Source organism: Nesoenas mayeri, assembly GCF_963082525.1.
Source record: "Nesoenas mayeri genome assembly, chromosome: 9".
Taxonomy (NCBI): Eukaryota; Metazoa; Chordata; class Aves; order Columbiformes; family Columbidae; genus Nesoenas; species Nesoenas mayeri.
This window is the reverse complement of record NC_137557.1, coordinates 15,972,099-15,994,802: the sequence shown is the minus strand read 5'-3', so window position 1 is coordinate 15,994,802 and position 22,704 is coordinate 15,972,099. Positions and strand designations below refer to the sequence as shown.

Here is a 22,704-nt window from a genome sequence, read left to right as displayed (position 1 = left end):
GGCAGGCAGAAATTGGATGAGAAATGCCTTTGGAGAAAACGGTTTAAAAAGATACACATACAGTTATATAGAAAACCTACATCCAAATATATTCAGCTGTGTTATGCTACTGCATGTAAAAACCATACGAGTTTATCTGCATAGCCATCTACTAACAATGCACTCCCGTTCCTCCTAAATAATGTCATAGCTCAGCTTTATTAAGCAGATTTAAAGTGAAATAAAACTTGTCCCAGCATGTGAGCGCATAAGTCAACATGCTGCTTAAAATAAATGCATGAGTGTTACATTCCTTCTGGCCCTGTCAACGGCAAAACAACCTACAAAGGGCATTTAAATGGGGATAGTTAGGTTTATCATTATTTTAAGAATATTTCTACTAAAACAGCATACTTTTTTCCAATCCCAATCTTCCTTTTTCTCCCTACATACCAGTGTATAATAGAAAGGTTTGAGAAGAGCACTGACACTAATCCAAGCCCAAGGCCGCAGCGCGGTGCTCGTCACCTCCAACAGCCACAGGAATCCTGGAAGATGAGCTCTCACTTCTTTTGGAATATCTAGAACACAGTTCTGCATAGAAAGCTTACAGTATGTTCACCCCATTTGGCAAGGTATATCACGCGTCGGTTTTGACGCGCTATTCCAGTCCCTGTCCACAATTACCATCTTTTTCTTTATACGCACAAAACTAACAAACCTGAAAGATTTTTTTATAAGAAGTTTTCCAGCAATTGTTTAGTTGTGCAGCTCTGGGTTTTCTACAGCTGACAGAAAGGACGCCACCCACAAATCACCATCGGTCCGTACGAAACGCCCGCCTTGCAAAAGCAGGTCAGACGTACCCAGGCTGCTTCCTCACCTCTTCTCTCACAAGAGCCTGAATGTGAATCTCCCTTTAATGCGCCACTTCCACACTAAATACTTGTGATAAATGAAACGTGAACATACTCTGAAAGCACAACCTGCAGAGGTTTTACCCTGTGGAGAGGTCTGACCGCACCATGCATGTCCACACAGAGCGATCGGGACAGCGACCACGTGCAAAAGCAACACACTCCAAGTTCAAAGCGCTGCTGGAAAACCCTCCGGCATTACCAGTCGGCTCCAGAACCCAAAGCAAGGACACAGCCTGCTGCTCTCCATCGCTAACAGCCTTGGGCTCCTTCGAGTTGTTTCACAGGAGGGTGAGCCCTAAGTTGTTTTGGAATAGCTAGAACAAACGCATTCTCACTTGCTCCAGGAATGAAGCACGATTCGCTGGAGAAAACAAGGACCCTTCCTATTTAAAGCAGCACCTAACAACAAGTGGCTTCATTCTGTGCTACCACAACAAATAAGGGACAGGTGGGTTTGCCGAGGGCTGCTGAAAAAGCAAGATCCCCAGGGACACGTGCTGGACCCGCACACTTGGCGCCCCCGTTCCTCATGACCAGACCTCCCACAAGTACATCCACGTGTTCTCTTCCAACCACAGCTTCATTCCCCCTTTATGTTTAAAATAGATAACCACAAACTAATTTATATCGCCAGGGCTGACTGTAATAAAGAATCATAGCAAAAAATATAAGGTATTTTAGCATTTTTTTATTACAGTTTGGCTAGTGGCAGTACATAAAACTGAATATAACAGATTTTTGTACCAAAAGCAAGTCATTTTTGCTACCAACTATAAAATTCAGAAGTATGTTGACTCTTCAAATAAAAATCGTAACAATACTGTAATGGAGAAACACTTGTGGCCAGTTCAGCGAGCCACCAAACATCGACCTCTTGTCTCCAAGTCTTCTACCTGTGGCTGAGTTTGTGTGGAACAGAACCTGAGGAAGATGATCTCACCCTTCCCGTCTTACCACAAAACCATTAACTGCGAGACCATCACAAGAAAAGGCGAAATAGACCTTCAGAGACATCAGGCACACTATGAATGATTGTCCCACTCGGGAAGAAAAAGCAATTAACCGTCTCAAGTATTTCAGTTAAAATGGCAAGTGCCATTAACTTGCTTTTACCTGTTTAAAAACAAAACAAACATACAAAAATATTTCTCCTCCTGGAATTTGTAGATGAAAAATTCTTTGCCTAAGAACCAGACGGAATACTTTATCCTGATCGTGTATTTTAATAGACACACAATATTTCCAAGAATAAGAACAATTCCACGGGTAGTGACCGAACAGCACTAAATACATGGACAATCTGCTTGTGTTCCCGTTTTAGAAAATACAGGAAAAAACTATCACAGCAACATACCCAGAGAGACAGTGACGCGTTCAACCCGTCTCCTGTGCGTACGCTTTGGATTTCACAGTATTTCTTCAAGTCGGGGTCCCCAGTGCTGCTGCAGCTCAGACATCAGACAAAGAGCTTAAAAATAGACAAATGCTGTGTTACTGAGAAAAAAACCCAACAAACCAAACGTTTGTGGCAACTGCAGAACGGCCTGGGACGGCACAGAGTTCAGGGATGTGAGTTCACGCTAAGTTCTTTTGGCAAATTTATGATGACCGACGCACAAAAATGCATCGGATTTAGAAACAGATAAGGTGGTGCGGAGCGTCTTCTGACAATAGAGCCATGTTGCTTTGTTGCTACGCCTTATTTTGAAAAAGCAAGACAAGAACTCAGCAGTGCACGTTTTTCCATCTAAGTTTTGTACGTCAATATTTGACAAAATGGGACTTGACGTTTCTGTGCATCTCAGTGCACAAAAAGGTTCTCGTTTTCACGTTGGTCAAGGATAGGGAAGGGCAAACGAGTTGTGCGGAACTTCAACAATAATTGCTTTTGAGACGAAAACTGGAGCTCTCAAGCAAAGGCTACGACGCAGGATTTAACTTCTCATCTTTAGAAAGATTTAAATAGAAAACCATTGATAACAGTAGTTTCAGGCAGGTAAAAATTTCCACCGCTTAGCAGGTTTACATGCAGTCCAGCCTCTCAAGGACCACTGGAATCATACACTAGCTGTAGAAATCCCATTAACTGTTTAAAAGAAACGCTACAAAAAAGTTATAAAAGCCACAGCTGCACCTGAGCTCAAAGAAGATAAAAAAGTTGCAATTCTGTCTTTTATATTAGCTGCTTAGGTAGCGCTTTGTAACAGATGAGATCAGGAGATATGATGGATGGCTTTACCAGAAGCGGTAGAAACACCAACCTCGGTGTATCAGTGCTCACGGACACCAGCGCAGCTGTTTGCTCCGCAGATACAGTAAATACAGCACCAGGCGGGCCGTGGAGCACCAGCCCAGCCAAGCTCCACACCAGCCCCCTTTACTACCAGTGGCAAGGGAAGGGACCTCGACCTAAAGAGAAAATGCGTAACGGTGTCAGTTCCAAAGTAATACTGCAAACTGCGGCTCGGAGCAAGACCTTAAATATCGGTTTGCATTGATCCTGTCAGGCACAGATCACTTAAAAAACCAGAAAAGTGTGCTAGTATTTTATACTACAATTAACAGTTTACAATGCCCTAAAAATAGTATGAAAATACTCATTAGGAATTATAGAATTGCTTGTGCATTTGGATATAGGAAACACCCATGCATAGAAAACTACTCTCTGGGGTTTACCATATTTAACAATATCAGCATTATTCAAGTTTATTTGGCTACAGTAATGCCAGAAAATAGCAGGACTGATCTGTGCTGACCTACAAGCAACTCTTTAAAATTATCTGCAATAGAGTAAGAGACTTCAGGCAAACAACAAAGAATATATGTCCCTCAAGGTTAAATCTGAAGGAAATAACGCCTATCATAAAATAGCGTACCTCTGAAAGAGGCGCTTCCTCTTATTTCTTTCATTAAGACACAAGGGATGCTTGAATTTTAATGTGATACTTGCAGAGGCCAAGGAAACCACCCACACTGAGCAGAGACAGAAAAGGGCTGAAGGTCCCACAGACACACCTGTAAACACTGCAAAAAATAGCAAAGGAACCTTGCAGGGCTGCCTGGTATCTGTCACACTGTCACTGGTGTAACAGTGCAGGGCTAACCTTGCAGGGCTGCCTGGTGAGGTGACTGTCACATGCCATGCACAAGATACCACTGACAGCTGCTTATTTCTACACCTAATACAAAGTTAAAAGCAGGGAACTAATAAGCCATATTAAAACCAAACCAAAACAAACATTATTATCTAACGCCATATCAGGCTCGAAAAGTTTCAACGTCTATTTTGTATCCCTAGTACAATGGGAAACCAAAAATAAGCTCAATAGAAGAATTACTAAACAAAACTGAAGTCAAATGTGTATACTACACAAAATACCAACTGACTACATGTTATGAAATACGCATCACACGAGTTACCACAATGCATTTCCATGTTAAACTCTAAAGCAAACTCCAAGTCACATGTTGAGCAAAAGGCTGGTACAACAGCGCTGAAACTGAACGGCAGGAGGTCTCCTGTGATCCGGGTGCACAGTCATCTAGAAACAAGACAGCAAAATACAATTTGAGATCAGCTACCTCCCTATAGTTAGAAACCGCTCAGAACCACACGCATTTTAAAAGGCACAACGAAGCAATGAGGAGTGTGAGAAACACCTGTTTACACAATGTCAAAGACTCCTGCCATGGTTCCTGCCAACATATATTGCATTGACTTTCTGGAAATTTTCAATATAGACAAAGACATAGAGATATACACACACCAGAACCACACCAATATGGCTCTAAGCCATTTAACTTCACAAACAGTAGTTAAACCTTAAAAATTAAAATTAAGATTGAAAGCTATGCAAACCCATCCTGCAAACGTTTTTACAAAACTTCTTAATACCAACCACAATGACCACCGGTTAAAAGAGAAGCCCTTTCAGTGGCTATGGGAACATCATACCAAAGCCTTTACACGTGGTGTCCGTGGACGGCACTGCCGTCCCCTTCTCCGCCTTGCCTCTGCATCTGCATCTGCGCCTGCATCCTCGCAATCATCTCCTGCATGCGCCGGAGCTGCAAGAGTAGCACAGGCAAATCCACCACATTAGTAATTGTTTATATCAGAGAGGGAACACACATCTGCGTTATCCTGATCTCAGGTTATGGCATCTTTCTTCTTCATCCACCAAGAGGTTGGAAATTTACTGACTGAAAGAAACTTTATTGCTGTAATTTGGGATGAGATTTTCCTTAATGGAAGTCTTTACTTCCTTGGAAGTTAAAGAGGGTGGTGCTGAAGTGCTGAACAAACAATTACTAAAGGCGAAGAAGAAACCCACCTGTCTCTGTCACTAACAAAAATGGTCAGGATTACCTCCCAGCTCCCTTGCTGGGGATGAGCAGGCGGCAGCCAGTCCAACAAGCAAACTACCCACGGAGACAGAACCATTATTGAAAATGGTCGCAGCTCTGTTTCAGAGCATTGAAGCATTTAGAGCCTTTCCACACAGGGTAATCATGTAACTGAGCTAATAAGATTAATTCAGCCATGCTGCATGTACAATATTATAATTTGTATTGTACCCAACTCTGTCGGGTTGGAAGTTAACCTCACTACCAAAATATTCGTGGATGTCTTTGCCTCTCTGCGCCTACACTTTAAACTCAAACTAAACTGTTCAGCTTAGCAATGACCAGTTAAACGTGTGAAATGCTCACACCGTTCTTTTCTCCATATTCCTTGAAACAATGACCCTTTCCACTTTCACTCCAGTCGCCCTTTGGGACTCCAGCTAAAGTCACTGGAACGCTGCATGTCTGCTTGTGCTGGGGCAGACCAGCAACCCGGCCTAACTCAGCCTCTCTCCAATGCTGCCTGTTAGCAAACGCAGCCATGTGCACACACCCAGTATTTCCTGACATATGCTCTCAAATTCTATCCATTTGTCAATTCTGAACTTCCTAAACAAAAAAATTCCACCTTTGTGTTTAGTGAGCACATTCATGGAGAAAGTCAAACTCTCCAGTCCCTGCGCTTACCTGCATTCATTTTTGAGCTTATCTGCATTCTTGCTATGCACAAAATTCCATGCTAATGAGTTCCACAATTTACAGACAATCTTAAAAGTATCTTTCTTATTTGAAATCAGCCACCCATTAATCTCATGAAGCGTGACCTGTTCCTTGTCTAGCAGATTCCCATTCATCCTGGCGTCTGTGATTATGTAAACCCCTCACTATGTCCTTCCTCTCTATCATCTGCTTCCCAATGGGAACATTAACGTCATCTTTCCTTTACAATTACCAACATCATATAAATCATTTGCCCTAAAGTAGTGATACAAGAATAAAAATTCCCCCATTGCAAGAGTACAGAGTTCTGTCGTCTTACTTCAGCTTCTTTTTCAAGTAGAATCTGGTCTTTATTTACTTCTTCATCTTCTATTTTCCTAAAAGAAAAGGAATATTGTTCAATAACATGCATGCATTCTGCATTTTGAACTTCCAGAGAATGTTTTGTTAAAAAAACCAAAGGCTATTAGAACACATCTCGTATGCCACAGTTTCATAATACAAACTAAATTCATTGAAACATGTTGCCCAAATGGCTGCAATTCAAGTTTTTAAGTTATTTTTAAGACACCAATTTATCCCTTACTCCTTCACAAAGTTCTGCCAAGAATGAGTTCTAGCTGTGACTTGAAAATCTGACACATCTTTGTGTGTAGGTACCAACAGGAGCTGTTTCTGAGCAGTACTTGAGTCCAGCCGTTTGCCTGAGCATAATGTTATCTTGATTGGTTGCAATTTGAGCATCACATACAGAATCACAGAATCAAGTGGGTTGGAAAGACCTCAGAGATCATCAAGCCCAACCCTTGGTCCAACTCCAGCCCATTGACTAGATCATGGCACTAAGTGCCATGTCCAATTTCAGTTTGAAAACCTCCAGGAACGGTGAGTCCAGCACCTCCCTGGGCAGCCATTCCAATGCCTGACCACTCTCTCTGCAAAGAATTGCTTTCTAATCTCCAGCCTCAGTTTCCCCTGGCAGAGTTGAAGCCCATGCCCCCTTGTCCTATACAGCAAATTGAGAAATACTGCAAAGACATACTCCATTCCTCTCTTTCACTGGTGCAAGAGATCAATACAATTAAATGAAAAGTTCAGGGTAATGCTGGTCAAGATGTTCAGAAAAATATGGGAGCTACCTTTAAAATAACCAGAGTTCTAAGGAATTCTGTGCTGGAAACCCGGCTACCCGCGGGCAGAACCTTCCTTTGACGCAGTTCTATCCCAGCTCTATCTTCACAAACCGTGTTTGGCTACCAAACTTCTGAAAGGCTCATAACCAAACCCATAAAACTAACATAAACCCACTGTCCACATCTGGAATCCTTCCAGCTGGAGGATCCCTTTATCCTGTGCTTCATTTCAAACTTCAAAGTTTATTTTTCTAATATAGTCACCTTTTTTCTTTTTTTTCTGCAAGTCCAAAAGATTTCTTTTGTATAACCTGTTATAGCACCAGCATTAATTACTCCTGTCAAAATTAGGCAAACGCTTTCAATCAGTATCTCAGCAAACTCTTGCTTAATTGGAACCTTCCAGTTTTACACTGAGAAACCAACGTAAGAATATTTTCACCTACTGTATTCTCCAGATTACCTACCACTTTGCTAGTAGATTTCTCCCATCCCATGTTGCAATGGGGAAGATTTGCTAACAAATCTAACCACACAAGTGCCATCAAAAGTGCAAAGCGAGCAAACCAACGCTTGCTAAAAGGTTAACAGAGAAACAGATGGTACAAAAATCCTCTGTGCCAAGAAGCCTCTACCGTTAGTGAATACGGGCCCAAGTGCTGCTGGTGGGGTTGGTGCAAGTTTGAAGTAAATTCACACACAAATTGCCCTTACTATAAGTAAACTGAACTACAACCTAGCTCCACTTCAGAAACGTGACAATAAAGATATAGGCCACTTGCCCAGACAAGACACAAGCCTGTGGTTTAGTTTCCCATAGGGAGGTACCCCAACCTGACAGCAACTCACTGTCAGCGCCTTGGCAGAGGCAACTTTAAATCCTCTAAAAATCGGTAAACATGATTTTAGCTCTGGACGACCTTAGCTTACTTTACTTCTAAGACCTTTGTTGGATAACAGGCACAAGTTTGATTTTTTTTAGCTTGAAAGTCAGAAGACAGGATTTAAAAATCAAGGGGCAGAGCACGTCACCTTGCCGAAGGGAAAACTGGACTCGTGGGCCAACGCTACAGACAAACTCCTTTTCCTGAAAGCTGACGGGGCACGTGACAAAACCTACGTCAACAGCAGGATGGGAAAACCTCTGCAAAAAATACCAAACCTGCTGAAATGTACAATTATGAAACCCTCTAGTGGCTGAAATAAGAGAAGCAACTCAAAAATCTAGACCACGAAACACCACTTTTCAACAAGGAACTCACAAACTCAACTTCACAAGCTTGGCTGTTTGAGTTACAAAGGGGGTGTTCTGCCTATATCCCTTATCAGGAAAGCTGTACCTGAGCCACCACAGCTCAAAACAGGGTTGAAAGGCATTATCCTGTGACTGCCATGTTCAGCAAAGCACTGCAGAAGGACTTGAGTTTCTCTTATTAAAGACACAGTCTAAATATTCCAGCAGTTAATTCAGTCAATTCTGAAAAAATCCACTTTTTTAACATATCAACACTGACCTAACTTCCAGATCTAAGACAACATTTATCATAGACATCTGCTCTACTTATGTACCTCAAGCATTCTAATACAACAATGTTAGAGTCATAAGCCAAAGGAGAGGTCTAACTATATCCTTTTAACGGCACAAATGTCTCTTCAGACTTGGATAATACTTTTTCTTACTCAGTGTGAGTGGGTGGACGGAATTTGGTGCTGACTGGAGCTACAGATCTGCCCATGATCTATCAAATCCTAGCAATGAAATAGTAGGAGAGACAGAGAAACCAAAAAATACATTCAGAAGAGGAAGAACAGCATGTGAGCAGATGACAACCTGCCGCCTCGTTTGAGCCTCTCGGAGCGGAAGTTCTCATAGTGAAGATCCTGGGTCACCTCCTGAAGATCTTGCATATGTGTGCTGTGAGAAGGAAAAGAATTAAAAGATCACAGAATCCCAGAATGTTAGAGACTGGAAGGGCCCTGGAAAGCTCATCCAGTGCAATCCCCCCATGGAGCAGGAACACCCAGATGAGGTTACACAGGAAGGTGTCCAGGCGGGTTGGAATGTCTGCAGAGAAGGAGACTCCACAACCTCCCTGGGCAGCCTGGGCCAGGCTCTGACACCCTCACCCCCAACAAGTTGCTTCTCCTCTTTCAGTGGAACCTCCTGTGTTCCAGTTTGCACCCATTGCCCCTTGTCCTGTCACTGGTTGTCACCCAGAAGAGCCTGGCTCCATCCTCCTGACACTCCCCCTTTCCATATTGATCCCCAGGAATGAGTCCCCCCTCAGTCTCCTCTTGTCCAGCTCCAGAGCCCCAGCTCCCTCAGCCTTTCCTCACACGGGAGATGCTCCACTCCCTTCAGCATCTTGGTGGCTGCGCTGGACTCTCTCCAGCAGTTCCCTGTCCTGCTGGAACTGAGGGGCCACAACTGGACACAATATTCCAGGTGTGGTCACCCCAGGGCAGAGTAGAGGGGCAGGAGAACCTCTCTGACCTACTGACCACCCCCTTCTAACCCACCCCAGGTACCATTGGCCTTCCTGGCCACAAGGGCCCAGTGCTGGTTCATGCTCACCCTGCTGTCCCCAGGACCCCCAGGTCCCTTTCCCCTACGCTGCTCTCCAACAGCTCGTTCCCCAGCTTACACTGGAACCTGGGATTGTTCCTGCCCAGATTCAAGACTCTGCACTTGCCCTTGTTCTATTTCATCTAATTTCTCCCCGCCCAGCTCTCCAGCCTGTCCAGGTCTCTGATGGCAGCACAGCTTCCAGTGTCAGCCGCTCCTCCCAGCTTGGTGTCATCAGCAAACTTGCTGACAGTCACTCTATTCCCTCATCCAAATCATTGATGAATATATTGAATAATACAGGCCCCAGCACTGCCCCCTGAGGCACTGCACTAGATACAGGCCTCAACTGGACTCTGCCCCATTGACCACGACTCTCTGGCTTCTTCCCTTCAGCCAGTTCCCAGTTCACCTCACTACCCGGTCATCCAGACCGCACTCCCTCAGTTTAGCTGTGAGGATGCTGTGGGAGACTGTGTCAAATGCTTTACTGAAGTCAAGGCAGACCACATCCACTGCTTTGCCATCATCTATCCACCTGGTTATGCCCTCATAAAAGTCTGTGATAAGTTTAAGAGAAAACATGGCTGGGTCACATCAGTTTGCTTAACCAACTCTCACATTCAGCACTGGACTGGGTCATCGTGCTCAGCGCGTGCACCCATTTAACATGCTAATTTAGAAGCTAATTTAAGGGGAAGCAGAGTAGCAAAGCCTGAAAAAAAAATCAACCAGTGGACTCTCCAAGTCCAGTCCTTTGAAGATATATATCTACAGATAGATATATTTAAACAAGCACACAAGGTGAGAAGCAACCCATTTTATGTTCTTGGAGATCTGAATAACCACACAGTGCTGTGTTCAACAAAAGAATTAGACAAAAAATTATTTTCACAGAATCACTGAATAATTTGGACTGGAAAGGACCTATGGAGCCTAAGTGTCCTGACCCTGGCCTAGGCCTAGGCCAGCTAGGCCAAGGATGCTCACAGCCTTCTCCAGAAAAAACCTGAATGCCTCCAGGGATTCCACAGCTGCTCCAACCCCCTTTTCACTGTTGGAGTAGCTTCCTGGTGATTTGTTTTTTCAAACTACAATTTAATTGGAATTTTCTAACTTACATTAACATGGTCCTCAGCTTCAGGAAGTCATTATGTTCCGGATTCTCCACTTCAACTACCCCCCACGGGTAGAGTCGACCTCTAACTTTTTTACCTTTGGCTTCAATGAGTTGATTGGATCCCACTACACAAAACGGAATGCTGGCCTAAAACCCAAGAATGCAAAAATTACTAATAATGAACCCGAACAAACAACTCCAAGAACAACTCTTGCTCTGCTCAGCACTGCATATTATGATAATAAGTTTGTAATGCTTGTAATTTGAAGCTGTTAAAAAAGAATGGCACCGTCACCAATGTCTTTCAAGACCGCAAAGCCTGGGCAGAGACATGGTGACTCACTCAAGGTCTCGGTGTGTGTCTTGTTCCAAAGCCACCCAAGCAGCCCAAAAAGCTGCAGTCCGGACACCCTGACGCCAGCCGTACCTTCAGGAGTCTGGTTTGCTCTTTAAAATCTTCATCCTCATCTGATTCAGCATCAGGGAGGTGATAAATCTTGATGCCGTGCTCTTCTATTTCATCCAGAATCTGAGATTTATAATATAAGAAATTGAGACAATACGCAGGTAAAGTCAATACTTTTAAATCTGAAGGTAAAATTACTTAATCACTTATACACAATCTCTGGAGAAATTTGGGCCTGTCTTACCGATCCAAATTACTCAGCAAGTATTTGTTTATTTCTTTGTGATATCCAACAACTACTTGCCATGGACTTCCAGACAATAAACAGAGCTCAAATAAACACTGTCCGCTGTGAATTACACATAAGAAATTGAGGTTTCTTTAAAACATCTGCATTTTGGTTTTAATTATCAAACATTGACTCAGAAGTCATAATTTGAATAGCCTAAAACTCCTTGCTCTTGCCTCTGAATTGCAGTTTGGAGAGCAGGGGTAGAAGTTTTTAAACTACAGAGCTACTGACATGACAAGTAATTTTGTTTCTATGTCATGACCTCTAAGAATGAAATCTGCAGCTGGAACCCATTTGCCATGAACCAAAATTTTGCTCTTAAAAAAAAAAAAATCTTGATTTCTGCAGAATTCAAACATAATATGTACAAACTAAAGTACCCTTCTCTATTTTTATTGCAAGGTGCGGAAGATAACTAAAAGGATTTTCAGAATAACTGGAAAAAATCATAGATAAGTGTCCTGGTTTTGTTAAAAAAAGTTTCTCTTTTAGTGAATTTGCCTGTCAGCTGAAGCTTCATATCAGCAGCATTTTCCTGGAGAGCCAGATCCATGTTTTGGTGAACACAGCAATGGAATGTGAAGTTATTGATAAGCATGGATGGACATCTCGCGAGAGGGGCGACGAGAAACAGGGCACCCAGAAACTGACCAAACATCCCATTCACATGAATACTTCATATAAAAGTGGGAGATCACGAGGATCTCGGCCCTTTTCCTTATGGCGACATTAGGAGAGGACCTTGCGAGTCGTCCCTGCGAACTGAGGCCAGTGACAGACTGAATCCAGCTCCGGTTGGCTGCAGAGTCCAGTCCAGGACTTTGGTTGCCGGCTCTGCAGTTGCTGAGACTTTCAAGATTGGTTTTGTATATTTTGTATTATTTTCTCTATTCTTATCAGTAGCATTAGTAAAACACTTTTAATTCTTCCAGCTCTCTTCTCTCTGTCCTTCTTTCCCTCCCGATCGCCTGTCCTGAGTGGGAAGGGGGGAGGGAGGAGGGCAAAAGGAGGAAGTGGGGGAGGAGAGGGGGTTAACAATACATCTGCCAGGGTTTTATTGTCACCCCGCAATTTTAACCCTCGACATAAAGTTTTAAATATAACAGCCAAGATTGGATCTAGTGTGCCTTCTGGCAAGTTAATTTAACACTTCTTCCTAGATTCCATAACTGTTATTCACTCATGATGGTTTGTTGCGATTTTCCCCTCTCAGCAAATACAGGATCAACTTCTGTGAGACTCAATGTGATATGGGGTCTTGCCTGTAGAAGAAAGTACTGCCATGTATTAGAAGAGGGTGACAGAGAGGAAGCAAAGCAACCCCCAAATCAGAAAAATCTCTAAAAATCCTGGTTTTCAATCATCAGAATTCTGACTGGGTAACAAAATATATGCACGTTATAGATGCAGATAGTGTCTCTGCTTTGGGATGAGTAAGGGAGTAATTACCAGTAGCAAAAGCATTTAAGTATTTTTCCACAGTTTCAAAATTCACTCATGACATAATCGTAAATGTTGCCAATCCGCCATTTTGCAGGCAACCTTTTAAGGACAATTTCTCAGTTAAATACATAATACAAGAATTTACAAGACATCAAACTACATGTTAAATGATGTTACACTGTGCATGTGATGATCTTTTTCTTGGCTAGGCCACAGCAAGGCCAAATGAGAATGGCTCTATTGCTAGAATCAAAGTACAACACTTTTCTGCAAGCTAGAAGAATACTCACCCTCTTCTTTAGCCTTTCTCGCTCTTTCAGAGAAAGAGTGTCAGCTTTTGCAATCACTGGTACAATATTTACTTTGTTGTGTATGGCCTTCATAAACTCAACATCCAGAGGCTTAAGGCTAAAATTAAAATATGGAAAAAGTTACATTTAATTTTAATCTAAATGACCAATTTATGTTCACACCAATGTAGATTTCTCTCCTTACACAGAAAGAACACACTGAATTAATTCCAGCATTCTAGTACTTCTGTAAGTAATGGCAATCTGATTGTGAACATTTAAGTCAACAGGCGCAAACCAACTCCTCAGAGTAATATCATTTAAAAACCAAAATGACAGAGAAACACCTACCCATGACCAAACGGTGAAATGAAATAGAAGCAGCAATGAACTCGGTTATCTATGATGTGTCTTCTGTTCAAACCACTCTCATCATGAAGATATCGCTCAAACTGCTCATCAATGTAAGATATTATGGTCTTAAAACTGTAAAACAAATACGGACTCAAGAAATGACGTTCGGTCCCAAATGGTCAATAGTTTTAGTATTAAGATAAAATATACATACATGTAACACACATCTTAACTCATACAGGAAACTTCTCTTGGGTTAGTATTTATCTTTTGACTAGTACTAATGACACACACTCAAGATAATCTAAGCTACTTGTTCCAAGTTGATTTACAATCACAGAATGGTTTGGGTTGGAAGGGACCTTCAAACACCATTTAGTCCAACCCCCTGCCATGGGCAGGGACCCCTCTCACTGCACCGGGTTGCTCAGAGCCCGTCCAGCCTGGCCTTAAGCTCTTCCAGGGATGGGGCAGCCTGTGCCAGGGCCTCACCACTCTCACAGGGAAGAATTTCTTCCTTAAATCTCATCTAAATCTCCCCTCTTTCAGTCTAAGACTGCTGCTCCTTGCCCTGTTACTATAGGCCCTAGTAATAAGTTTTGAAATGCTGCACTAAGGTCTCCCCAGAGCTTCTCTTCTGCAGCTGAACACCCCAGCTCTCTCAGCCTGTCCCCAGCAGAGCAGTTCCAGCCTCAGATCATTCCTGTGGCTCCTCTGGCCCCTCTGCAGCAGATCCATGTGTGTCCTGTGCTGAGGACCCAGGTCTCATAGAGCAGTGTAAAGGGGGAAAATACCCTCTCTCGACCTGCTGGCCATGCTGCTTTTAATGCAGCCCAGGATAAGAATGGTTTTCGGGGATGTGCGTTCACCAACTCATACCCAATTTTTCATCCCCCAGTATCACAGAATCCCAGAATGTCAGGGACTGGAAGGGACCTGGAAAGCTCATCCAGTGCAATCTCCCCATGGAGCAGGAACACCCAGATGAAGTTACACAGGAAGGTGTCCAGGCGGGTTGGAATGTCTGCATTTGAATGTCTCTATTCTCTCATCCAAGTCGTTGATGAATATATTGAATAATACCGGCCCCAGCACTGCCCCCTGAGGCACTGCACTAGATACAGGCCTCAACTGGACTCTGCCCCATTGACTACAACTCTCTGGCTTCTTCCCTTCAGCAAGTTCCCAGTCCATCAGCAGCTCTTCCTTTATCCTCTCCATCATAGAAGGCCACAAGATTAGTCAGATACGATTTGCCCTTGCTGAGGTGCTACTGGCTGCGTCTAATCACCTCCCAGGCTCCACAACATCTCCCAGGAGGATCGGAAGGTGGGGCCGACTGCTTGGCAGCTCCTGGGATCCTCCTTCTTCACCTTTTTAAAAACCGGCATGATGTTTCCCGTTTCCCAGCCACCGTGGTCTCTGCCTGGGTGCTGTGACTTTTGAAATAAGGTAGAGTGTGGCTTGGCAACCACACCTGCCACAGATAACCCGACAAGAGGGGATGCAGCTTGGTGGGTGCCGTGGACTTACACCTTATCAAGTTCAAGTTCCTCAGGTGGTCTCAAACCTGATCTTTACTTACAATTAGAGGGATTTCATTCCCTCGGTTCCTGCCTTGAGGTTCAGGGTCTTAAGAGATGTGGGAAGAGGGATTACCATCAAAAACTGACTGCCATTGATTTCAAGATTATTTCCCAGTACTTATTATAATGTAAATTTCTCAAAAAAAACCCCAAATAATCAAACCCAAAGATGAAAATGCAGAATGTGAGAATGCTCAAATGAATGTGGACAAGATCTAAAGGCGGATTTTTACTTGCACTAAAGACTAGATAAGTTGCTTTATCAGAGTACTGCTGAATTTCTTGTGTCCCAATGGTTCCATAGCTTTCCGACTATAAAAAAGTTCAGGACGCTGTTCACTTAAAACCCTTCCAAACTTAATAAAGTCAACTGAGAAAAAGGATAAATCAAAATATCTGTGTCACAGAATTTATTTCAAGTTGTCTGTTATTGATGCCTCTTTACAGGTAAATTAATGAACTCCTAAAACTTAAATCAAGCTTCCTCAAAACTAGAAAACATGCCCATCTCTGAAAAATCACACTTCAAGTTCAGCACTTCACATAACACACCAAATAAAAAATAAAAGGAAGATAATGACTTAGCAGTATAATCAGTTTCCATCACTTTTGGAATAGAAATGTTTAAAAGAGATAGAGTTGCTACTTGGACCTTCTGACTTTGAGCTGTATATCATTAATAATAGAGCCCCACTTCAGTTACTTATTCCCTCCCTAATCTGTCCCCAGAACAATATCTATATCTCTAGGCCAACAGATCCGCTGTGTACATACCAGTCCCGACAGTTGATGGCATCCCCATATCCTGGTGTATCTACAACCGTCAGACGGAGCTTCACACCCCTCTCCTCAATTTCAACTGTTGAGGCTTCAATCTGCACAGTGCGTTCAATCTTCTCTAAAAGACAATAACCACGGTCCTTCAGAATAGAATTTCTAAGACTACGTAATTTTGAGAGATATATATGATGTAGAAGCTAAGGCAAAAGGGACTGAGAAAAAAACAGAGGTAATCAGCAATTTGGAGAACAATACTAAATTATATGTAATGGAATTTGTTCTTAACATTGAAAGTGATAAGTAATCATCAGCTAACACGATAAATTACTAACACAAGTCATTCCACAAGTAGCAAAGAGGGAAAAAATACCACTGTCCTCTATTTTCTTACAATATTACCTTCTGTTGGACTATTGGATGCCTTGGTGAACAGAATAAAATAGGGACAAGGGACTGAATAAGAAAAGCAGGTGAAGTTCAGATTCACTAAATATCAACCCTAAGCAAAGGAATCAAGTTGCAAGTCCAAGCAGCCATAAACAATGCATACGCTTGGAATCGTAATAGCCGAAAAATTAAAGAAAGTTCCTGATGGGTTTAGTTGGTTGTTTGTCTTGCTGCGGCACAATGACTTTTTTTAAGCAGAAAGGATCAACTTTCTAGGGGCCAATATGAATTCACCCCAGGACCAAACAACAAAGAGGCTACAGAGGGAACCATTTCTATCAGTTCAGGTATCAGGAAATACATTAGAAATCATTACAGCTAGAAATCACTACTGGCTGTTACTAACATCCAAATAGAAAAGCATTCAGCTCCAAAAAGCATTGAGAACAGAGAAACTCGAATGAATGTTCATTTACCAGCAGCTCCTGGGATTATCCTTTCTGGGTAGAGATCTGTCAAGAAGAGGCTGTTTATTAATGTAGATTTTCCCAGTCCAGATTCACCTATGATTCAAAATAAAGTCAACATATTGACATAATTAATTTCAACTGTATCCAGACGGTACCACCTGACTAAACCTTTTTTTTCACGCTAAATCAACTTAACCAATGCAAAAGGCATTGTGGAGCTTCTGCGTGGCCTGCCATCAGAAAGCGGGTTTATCTCTGCTTTTATACGTCAAAATGGTAAACAAGAACCCAAGGGAAACGGAATGGCTACAGAGCACACACACAGAGCACCTTTTCACTGATGAAACTGGGCATTAGCAAACATATTTTTGCTCTAGGGCTACAGACTGACCCGTGAGAAAAGTTCAAAAGCCAACTCATTAGCTAATTCATCAAGATCTTAATCAGAACAAACATTAACTGCATAAAAGAAGACCAGCAGCTTGAAATGCTCAGTACTTGAATTGACTGAAAAAATCCTTCTCTATAATTTTTGTTTTGTTTGAGGTGCTGACAGAATTAATTTTAAAAATCAGATCTAAAAAATGACAGGGTACCCGCTCACTGAGTAACACGGAGTGTTCTGCAAGGAGTCTGACACAGACACCTGAAGGAAAGAAAGAAAGAGACGGAATGGTGTTCTGAAATACAGATTTGAGCAGGAGACGCCAGTTTTTCGCGCCTCATAGAGTGCATCTCTCCAGATCTCACGCAGCCGGAGAACTCGCCACTCACACGGCATCTGTTGAGCAAAACCCAACCAAAGTCCGATTCTAACCAGTGGCACATTCCATATGTTCAGTCTGGGTAAATATCACATGTAGAATAAACCGGGTTTCATCGTTGCTGTTAAGGATTAATGAAATGCAGAGTTATTCTAACGACTCTCGAGTGAAATAACTATTTAGATGAAGTCATGGAGAGGAACACGAAACTGCTAATAAATACATGGGGTTAGAATTTCTTTGGAAGCAACACTGCCAAGCAGCCAAAATGTTATCAACTCCAGCTCATGTTTTCACAAACCACAATCAGCAATAGCAGAGAAAACAAGGTGAAGAAGAAAATCCATTGATCAGGACTATGCCAGCACCGGGAGCTTTTAAAGAAACAGTCTCCTGCTCAGAAACTAAGCAGCATGGCAACCTAATGAAGGATAGCTCAACAGAGGCCTTGTGATCTAGCCCACATACTTTAACCCCATGCATATTTCAAGAGAAAGAATTCACATTCCAAACTGTTGAAATAATCAACAGTTTGAAGCACAGTTTATTTTATCTTACATCAGCTGCTTCCCTCTGCCAGTGTATCTTAAAATATCACTCCAAATCTTAATGAAATTACTTTTCTCCAAGTTATCTTCCTGTAGTTTTCATTTACCCCGTAGAACACCGGCAGGCAATGGCTGTGAAGTTAAATTTTACTCGCGACATGGGCCTTTCTGTTACTCTGATAATGTGGCATTTCCTCCCTCTTTTCTGTTTCACAAGAGGCTACAAACAACTGTTTGGTCTATATAATTTTACACAGCCTTCTGCTAGAACTGTTTCACATAGCACTACTGGCAATTAATCTCAAAGATTAATTAAATTAAGTTTAGCTGCAGCAGAGGAAGCACATCTTTCGTTTCCCAGAACTGTTCGGATTTTTCAGATCGCTGAACAGTACATTCTGAAGAGTTAGAGCAGATTTCATAATGTGAGCCATCTGCTTACAGTTTGGCTTTACCCTTAGATTTTATAAGATATCCATTGTGATATTATCCTATGCAAACCCACCGAAAGATACAGTAAACAACTATGATAAAACTCTAGGAAGACAAAAATAAAGACCGACGGTTTGACACTGAACTACAAAAGCCAGAAAGAGGATCAAAGCTGCCATTTGGCAAAACTAATGGAAGGTTTGAGGACAGACTCACTCTGTAACTACCAGAGGCCAAAATAATTAACTTAAACACCAGCTCCCACGCGTCGCCTCAGCTCTCCTGCTCATCTCCACTGTCTGTCTTGGACAAACCTAACACACAAATGAGATTTACTTTTTGTGACACCAGGCAATAAAGAATCTAATTCTATTAGGCTTACTTTTTGCAAAAGCCTATTTTAAAAGCAGGAATCACAGAGTTCAAACACCAAAACTTGGAAGTTTCAGCTCCCAAGCGGTGTGACGAGGAGAGAGATAAAAGATGCCCCAGCCTGATTGGAGAACCTACTTCATTCACAAAAATGACACCAACTTCTTAGAGGATCGAGGTATTTCTGCAGACACACGAGACGTTTCTGTCTGTTCCAGACCAACACAGCTTCTCAATGAAATATCAAACAGAATTAAGCTTTAAATTATAACTGCTAAAAGAAAATCAAGATCAACGTAAAAAGTAACAGCTCACATGAAAACCATCTAATCCACTTCTCATTCTTCTCTTACAAGACTATTTAGAAGGGGTAGAAAGAGTTCAGATTCTTTTGAGCTACAGAAGCATAAAGAACATTTTAAGTAGAATAGTCTCCTCAGTACTATTCTCTCAACCAAAACATGCAAGCAAACAGATTGTATTCAAATGAGAAACCAGTTTTAAAGCATATTTGAAATGGAATGCTTGAATCCTATGAGACAGAAGGAGGGAAGTAACAATCACTGGAGCACACAAAATTTCTTCACCCACAAACTTATTAATGTATTCAAACACACCTTGTAGTGTCAAAACCAACTGCTGCATGAGTTCATAAACTATAAAAGAAAATTAAATGCTACAGCACAGAAGAGTTTTCTGTCATGAGCTGAAGCCCTACAATAGCGGAACTAATATTAACTTTATTTCCAAATTCCCAGTGAGCAAACAGTAATTTTGTGACAGACAATAAAACGTTTCCTTACCAACCACCATCAGAGTAAACTCAAAGCCCTTTTTCACAGACTTGCGGTGAACCTGATTGGGAAGGTTTGCAAACCCGACATAGCCAGGGGTTTCTGGGTTGGTAAACTGAGCGGGCTGTTGCTAAAAATATAATAAAATAAGACAACAATAAGCAACCATTCAAGACATACGTGTCTGTATAACTGCTTTTCTCACTTATTTCAAATATTTCTCCAAACACATTTCACTCCAATAAGCTAACGTGGGTGTTCTACCTGTTCTACCAAACGCAAGGGACCGAGAATTAGATGAATCCCAACATGTCAATAACATTTTCAGTCACCACATTGTTTTTGAAGGATTTTGCTGGAAGACCAGTTGCTTCTATTAGCAAATGAAGGAATTAAATCTAAGAAAATCCTTTTCGTAAATGATTCCTGCTCAAAACACAGTAGCAGAATGGAAGTTTCAATGAAAATGCAACAGGGAGCTTGTACGCAGCTCTGTGACCAAACTGAATCCTTCCAAGGGTATAAGTTAACTGCAGAGGTTTATACTTGCAGGAAACTAATATATGTTTTCATCACTCGATCTTTCAACATTATGTCTTATATATGTGAATTCTCGCTTATTTATGACCCATAAATTTAGCATACGGATGCACTGTGAAACACAAGGTAAGTTACGCATTCTACACTCGCAGATTAATATTTAAAAAAGAAATGTCAGTTTCACATTATTACATCAGAAGGCAGAAATGTTATTCTTACCTTAGACATTTTTATGGAAAGTCAGGAACAAATCTGGAAAAAAAAATAGTGTTTTTTAGCTTATTAAAAATTGTAGGATAAAAACCAAACACCAAACAATATAATGCCCACTGTTGCACACTAAAGCAAAAAAGAAGCGTTCTTGACTGGATGTCCAGATTCTGAATTGACTCTTTGGTATTAACGAGGAGCAGAATTTTCAGCAGCCTTTGTTCCTATTAAGATAATTGGACAATAAATTCAATTAACACGAACGCAGAGCACTAAAGGCACTAGATAAACCATTTTGAAGTCTGAGGAAGAAAAGTTCACATCCTTACCGGAAACCACGCAAACCAAGCACACGGCACTTGAAGCCATCTCACTATTTACAGGAAACAGCTTTTTCAAAGTTCGAAAAACCAACCTATGTATTATTGTTTCTTTTTAAGCCTCCTTCCCCTCAACATTTCCTTTAATGCTCAAGTGGTCTGTAACGAGCTGACAGATTCAAAATGAAACGTTTCCTCGTCCTCTTTCATTTGGATGCTTGCAAACTCAGGCATTTTAACTTCTGTTGTCAAGGTAAGATTTTCACACGTGGCTGCATCGCTTTGAAACACAAAACAGACAGAAAAAAAAACCCAAAACAAACAAAAGCACCCACAAAACCAAACCAAAACACCAAACACAAGATCCTATACTCTCATCTAACACCTCTATGCAAAAAAGCCTCTTGACAAAAGACCTGCCAACACTTCTATCACGCTAACTTGTTCAAGAGTTCATATAATTTACTATGGCAATATAAAAATGCCAGATTCTCCTGTACGTTCAAGTGCTGAGTGCTCCAAGTCCTCCTTCTCGTCTCTCCCTGGCCTGCCCTCTCACCAAAAGGTCTCTGTTCCCACTCACAAAGCCCTTATCTGGCTCGCTCCCACCTTCATCCTGCGGATTTGAAGTTATCACCATCTGATTTCTTCCATCTTCCAGATTTTGACAAAAATGTGAGCTCAGATTCATATGAAATGACACCAAAGTTTAGCTCACCGTGATTACTTCACCGTGACCTGCAGAGAGAGAGGTTAGTTCTGAGGGGAGTTTTTCATGGGAAGGACAGAGTAAAGGTGCAAAACACGGAAGCAATTTGGTGTCATTTCATGTGAAGCTGAACTTGCTGACAAAAATCTGGCATCCTGATTACACACACGGAATAAAATCTGGATAACATACTTCCCAAATGAAATGTCATGCTGAAAATAAAATAACAGGGTCTGCAAGGTCTGTGTTTCAGTCAATAAGCTGGTCTGTTACCTATGGAGTGTTCACCCACTGAAGGGGTTACCTGTGAGGCTTTTATCATCATTCCAGATCGCTCCAGTAGCCACTCTTCCTTCCAAGGGATGTCACTGATCCCTGTACAACCATTCCCCATAAGGTTTTTCAATGACAAACAAAACCAGATCCCGCTAAAACACTGAAGAACATTATTTTAACTAACGAAGCTCGTCTATCACCTCGGAGGCGGGTGAAGAGCGGAGGAAAGTTTCTCACAGCCACCATGAAATGTGGGAGAGCTATTTATGCAGATGGCTGCAGTTACATTGTGTTTTAACACATGGACCAAGCACAGAAAACCTTTCTCAGAAACTCTTTCCCACAGCGTTCCCCTCGGGGAGCGGCTGAGCGCTCCCACGCAGGCCGGAGCAGCCCGGATCTTCCTCTGAAGCTGGTCGGTCATGTTCCGTTCCCTCCGGTTTCACCCACCCGGCTGGAGTTTTCTAGGAGAACCGGGGCATCGGCCGTGCCCGCTCTGGAGCGCGGGAACCGCAGCTCCGCGGCTCCCCGCCTGCGGATGCTCCAGCCCGCCCACCCCGCGACACCGCCATCGGCCGCTTCCTCCTCGCCAGCACCTCCCCCGCACCCCTCCCGGCCGCCCCACCGCCTTCCCTCAGGCCCGGCCCGCCGAACGCGTCCCGCCCAGAGCCGTCTCCCGAAGACCTGGGGAAGGGGCTGTGCTTCACCCCCCGGAAAGGGGCCGCGCAGACGGGCCCCCGACGCCCGAGGGAGGGCAGCGATCCCCCGAGGGAGGGCAGCGGTCCCCCGAGGGAGGGCGGCGATCCCCTGAAGGAGTGGGACGCCCCGCACCCCATCGTCCCCCGCCCGTCTCACCTGCCTCCCCACACTCAACCGACGACCCCGGTCGCCGCTCCCGCGCGCGCGCCGCCAAGGGGGAAGGGGAGGAGCCAGGGCGCTCCGCCCC

The 22,704-nt window shown here is 42.8% G+C and overlaps 1 protein-coding gene across 5 annotated transcripts; it reads right to left on the bottom strand.

Annotated features, from left to right (window-relative positions):
- Window positions 1-1,567: 1,567 nt before the first annotated feature.
- Window positions 1,568-22,649, bottom strand: SEPTIN2 (septin 2). 5 transcript variants are annotated; one of them, XR_013922517.1, is made up of 13 exons: window positions 20,463-20,551; window positions 19,713-19,833; window positions 16,800-16,886; window positions 15,931-16,054; window positions 13,568-13,702; window positions 13,217-13,334; window positions 11,213-11,314; window positions 10,787-10,932; window positions 8,931-9,014; window positions 6,286-6,343; window positions 4,855-4,967; window positions 3,161-4,441; window positions 1,568-2,367 (listed from the first exon to the last, which is right to left on the bottom strand). XR_013922517.1 is itself a non-coding variant. In XM_080349747.1 (13 exons), the coding sequence occupies exons 2-12, from the start codon at window positions 20,469-20,471 to the stop codon at window positions 4,863-4,865; spliced, it is 1,089 nt and encodes a 362-aa protein (XP_080205873.1). In that variant the 5' UTR covers window positions 20,472-20,495; window positions 22,614-22,649; the 3' UTR covers window positions 1,568-4,441; window positions 4,855-4,862. The 5 variants fall into 5 exon arrangements, 3 of the variants coding, with proteins under 3 accessions (XP_080205873.1, XP_080205874.1, XP_080205872.1); XR_013922518.1 differs by having other exon boundaries at window positions 1,568-3,308; window positions 3,776-4,441; XM_080349747.1 differs by adding an exon at window positions 22,614-22,649 and having other exon boundaries at window positions 1,568-4,441; window positions 20,463-20,495.
- Window positions 22,650-22,704: the final 55 nt, after the last annotated feature.

Bases quoted from the DNA above. Each gene is read 5' to 3' on its own strand.
- SEPTIN2 (XM_080349747.1), bottom strand. The intron at 11,315-13,216 runs GTGAGTATTCTT...TATAAATCTCAG, and splicing joins GAGAAAGGCTAAAGAAGAGG to ATTCTGGATGAAATAGAAGA. The intron at 10,933-11,212 runs GTACGGCTGGCG...CTTGGGTTTTAG, and splicing joins AGCAAACCAGACTCCTGAAG to GCCAGCATTCCGTTTTGTGT.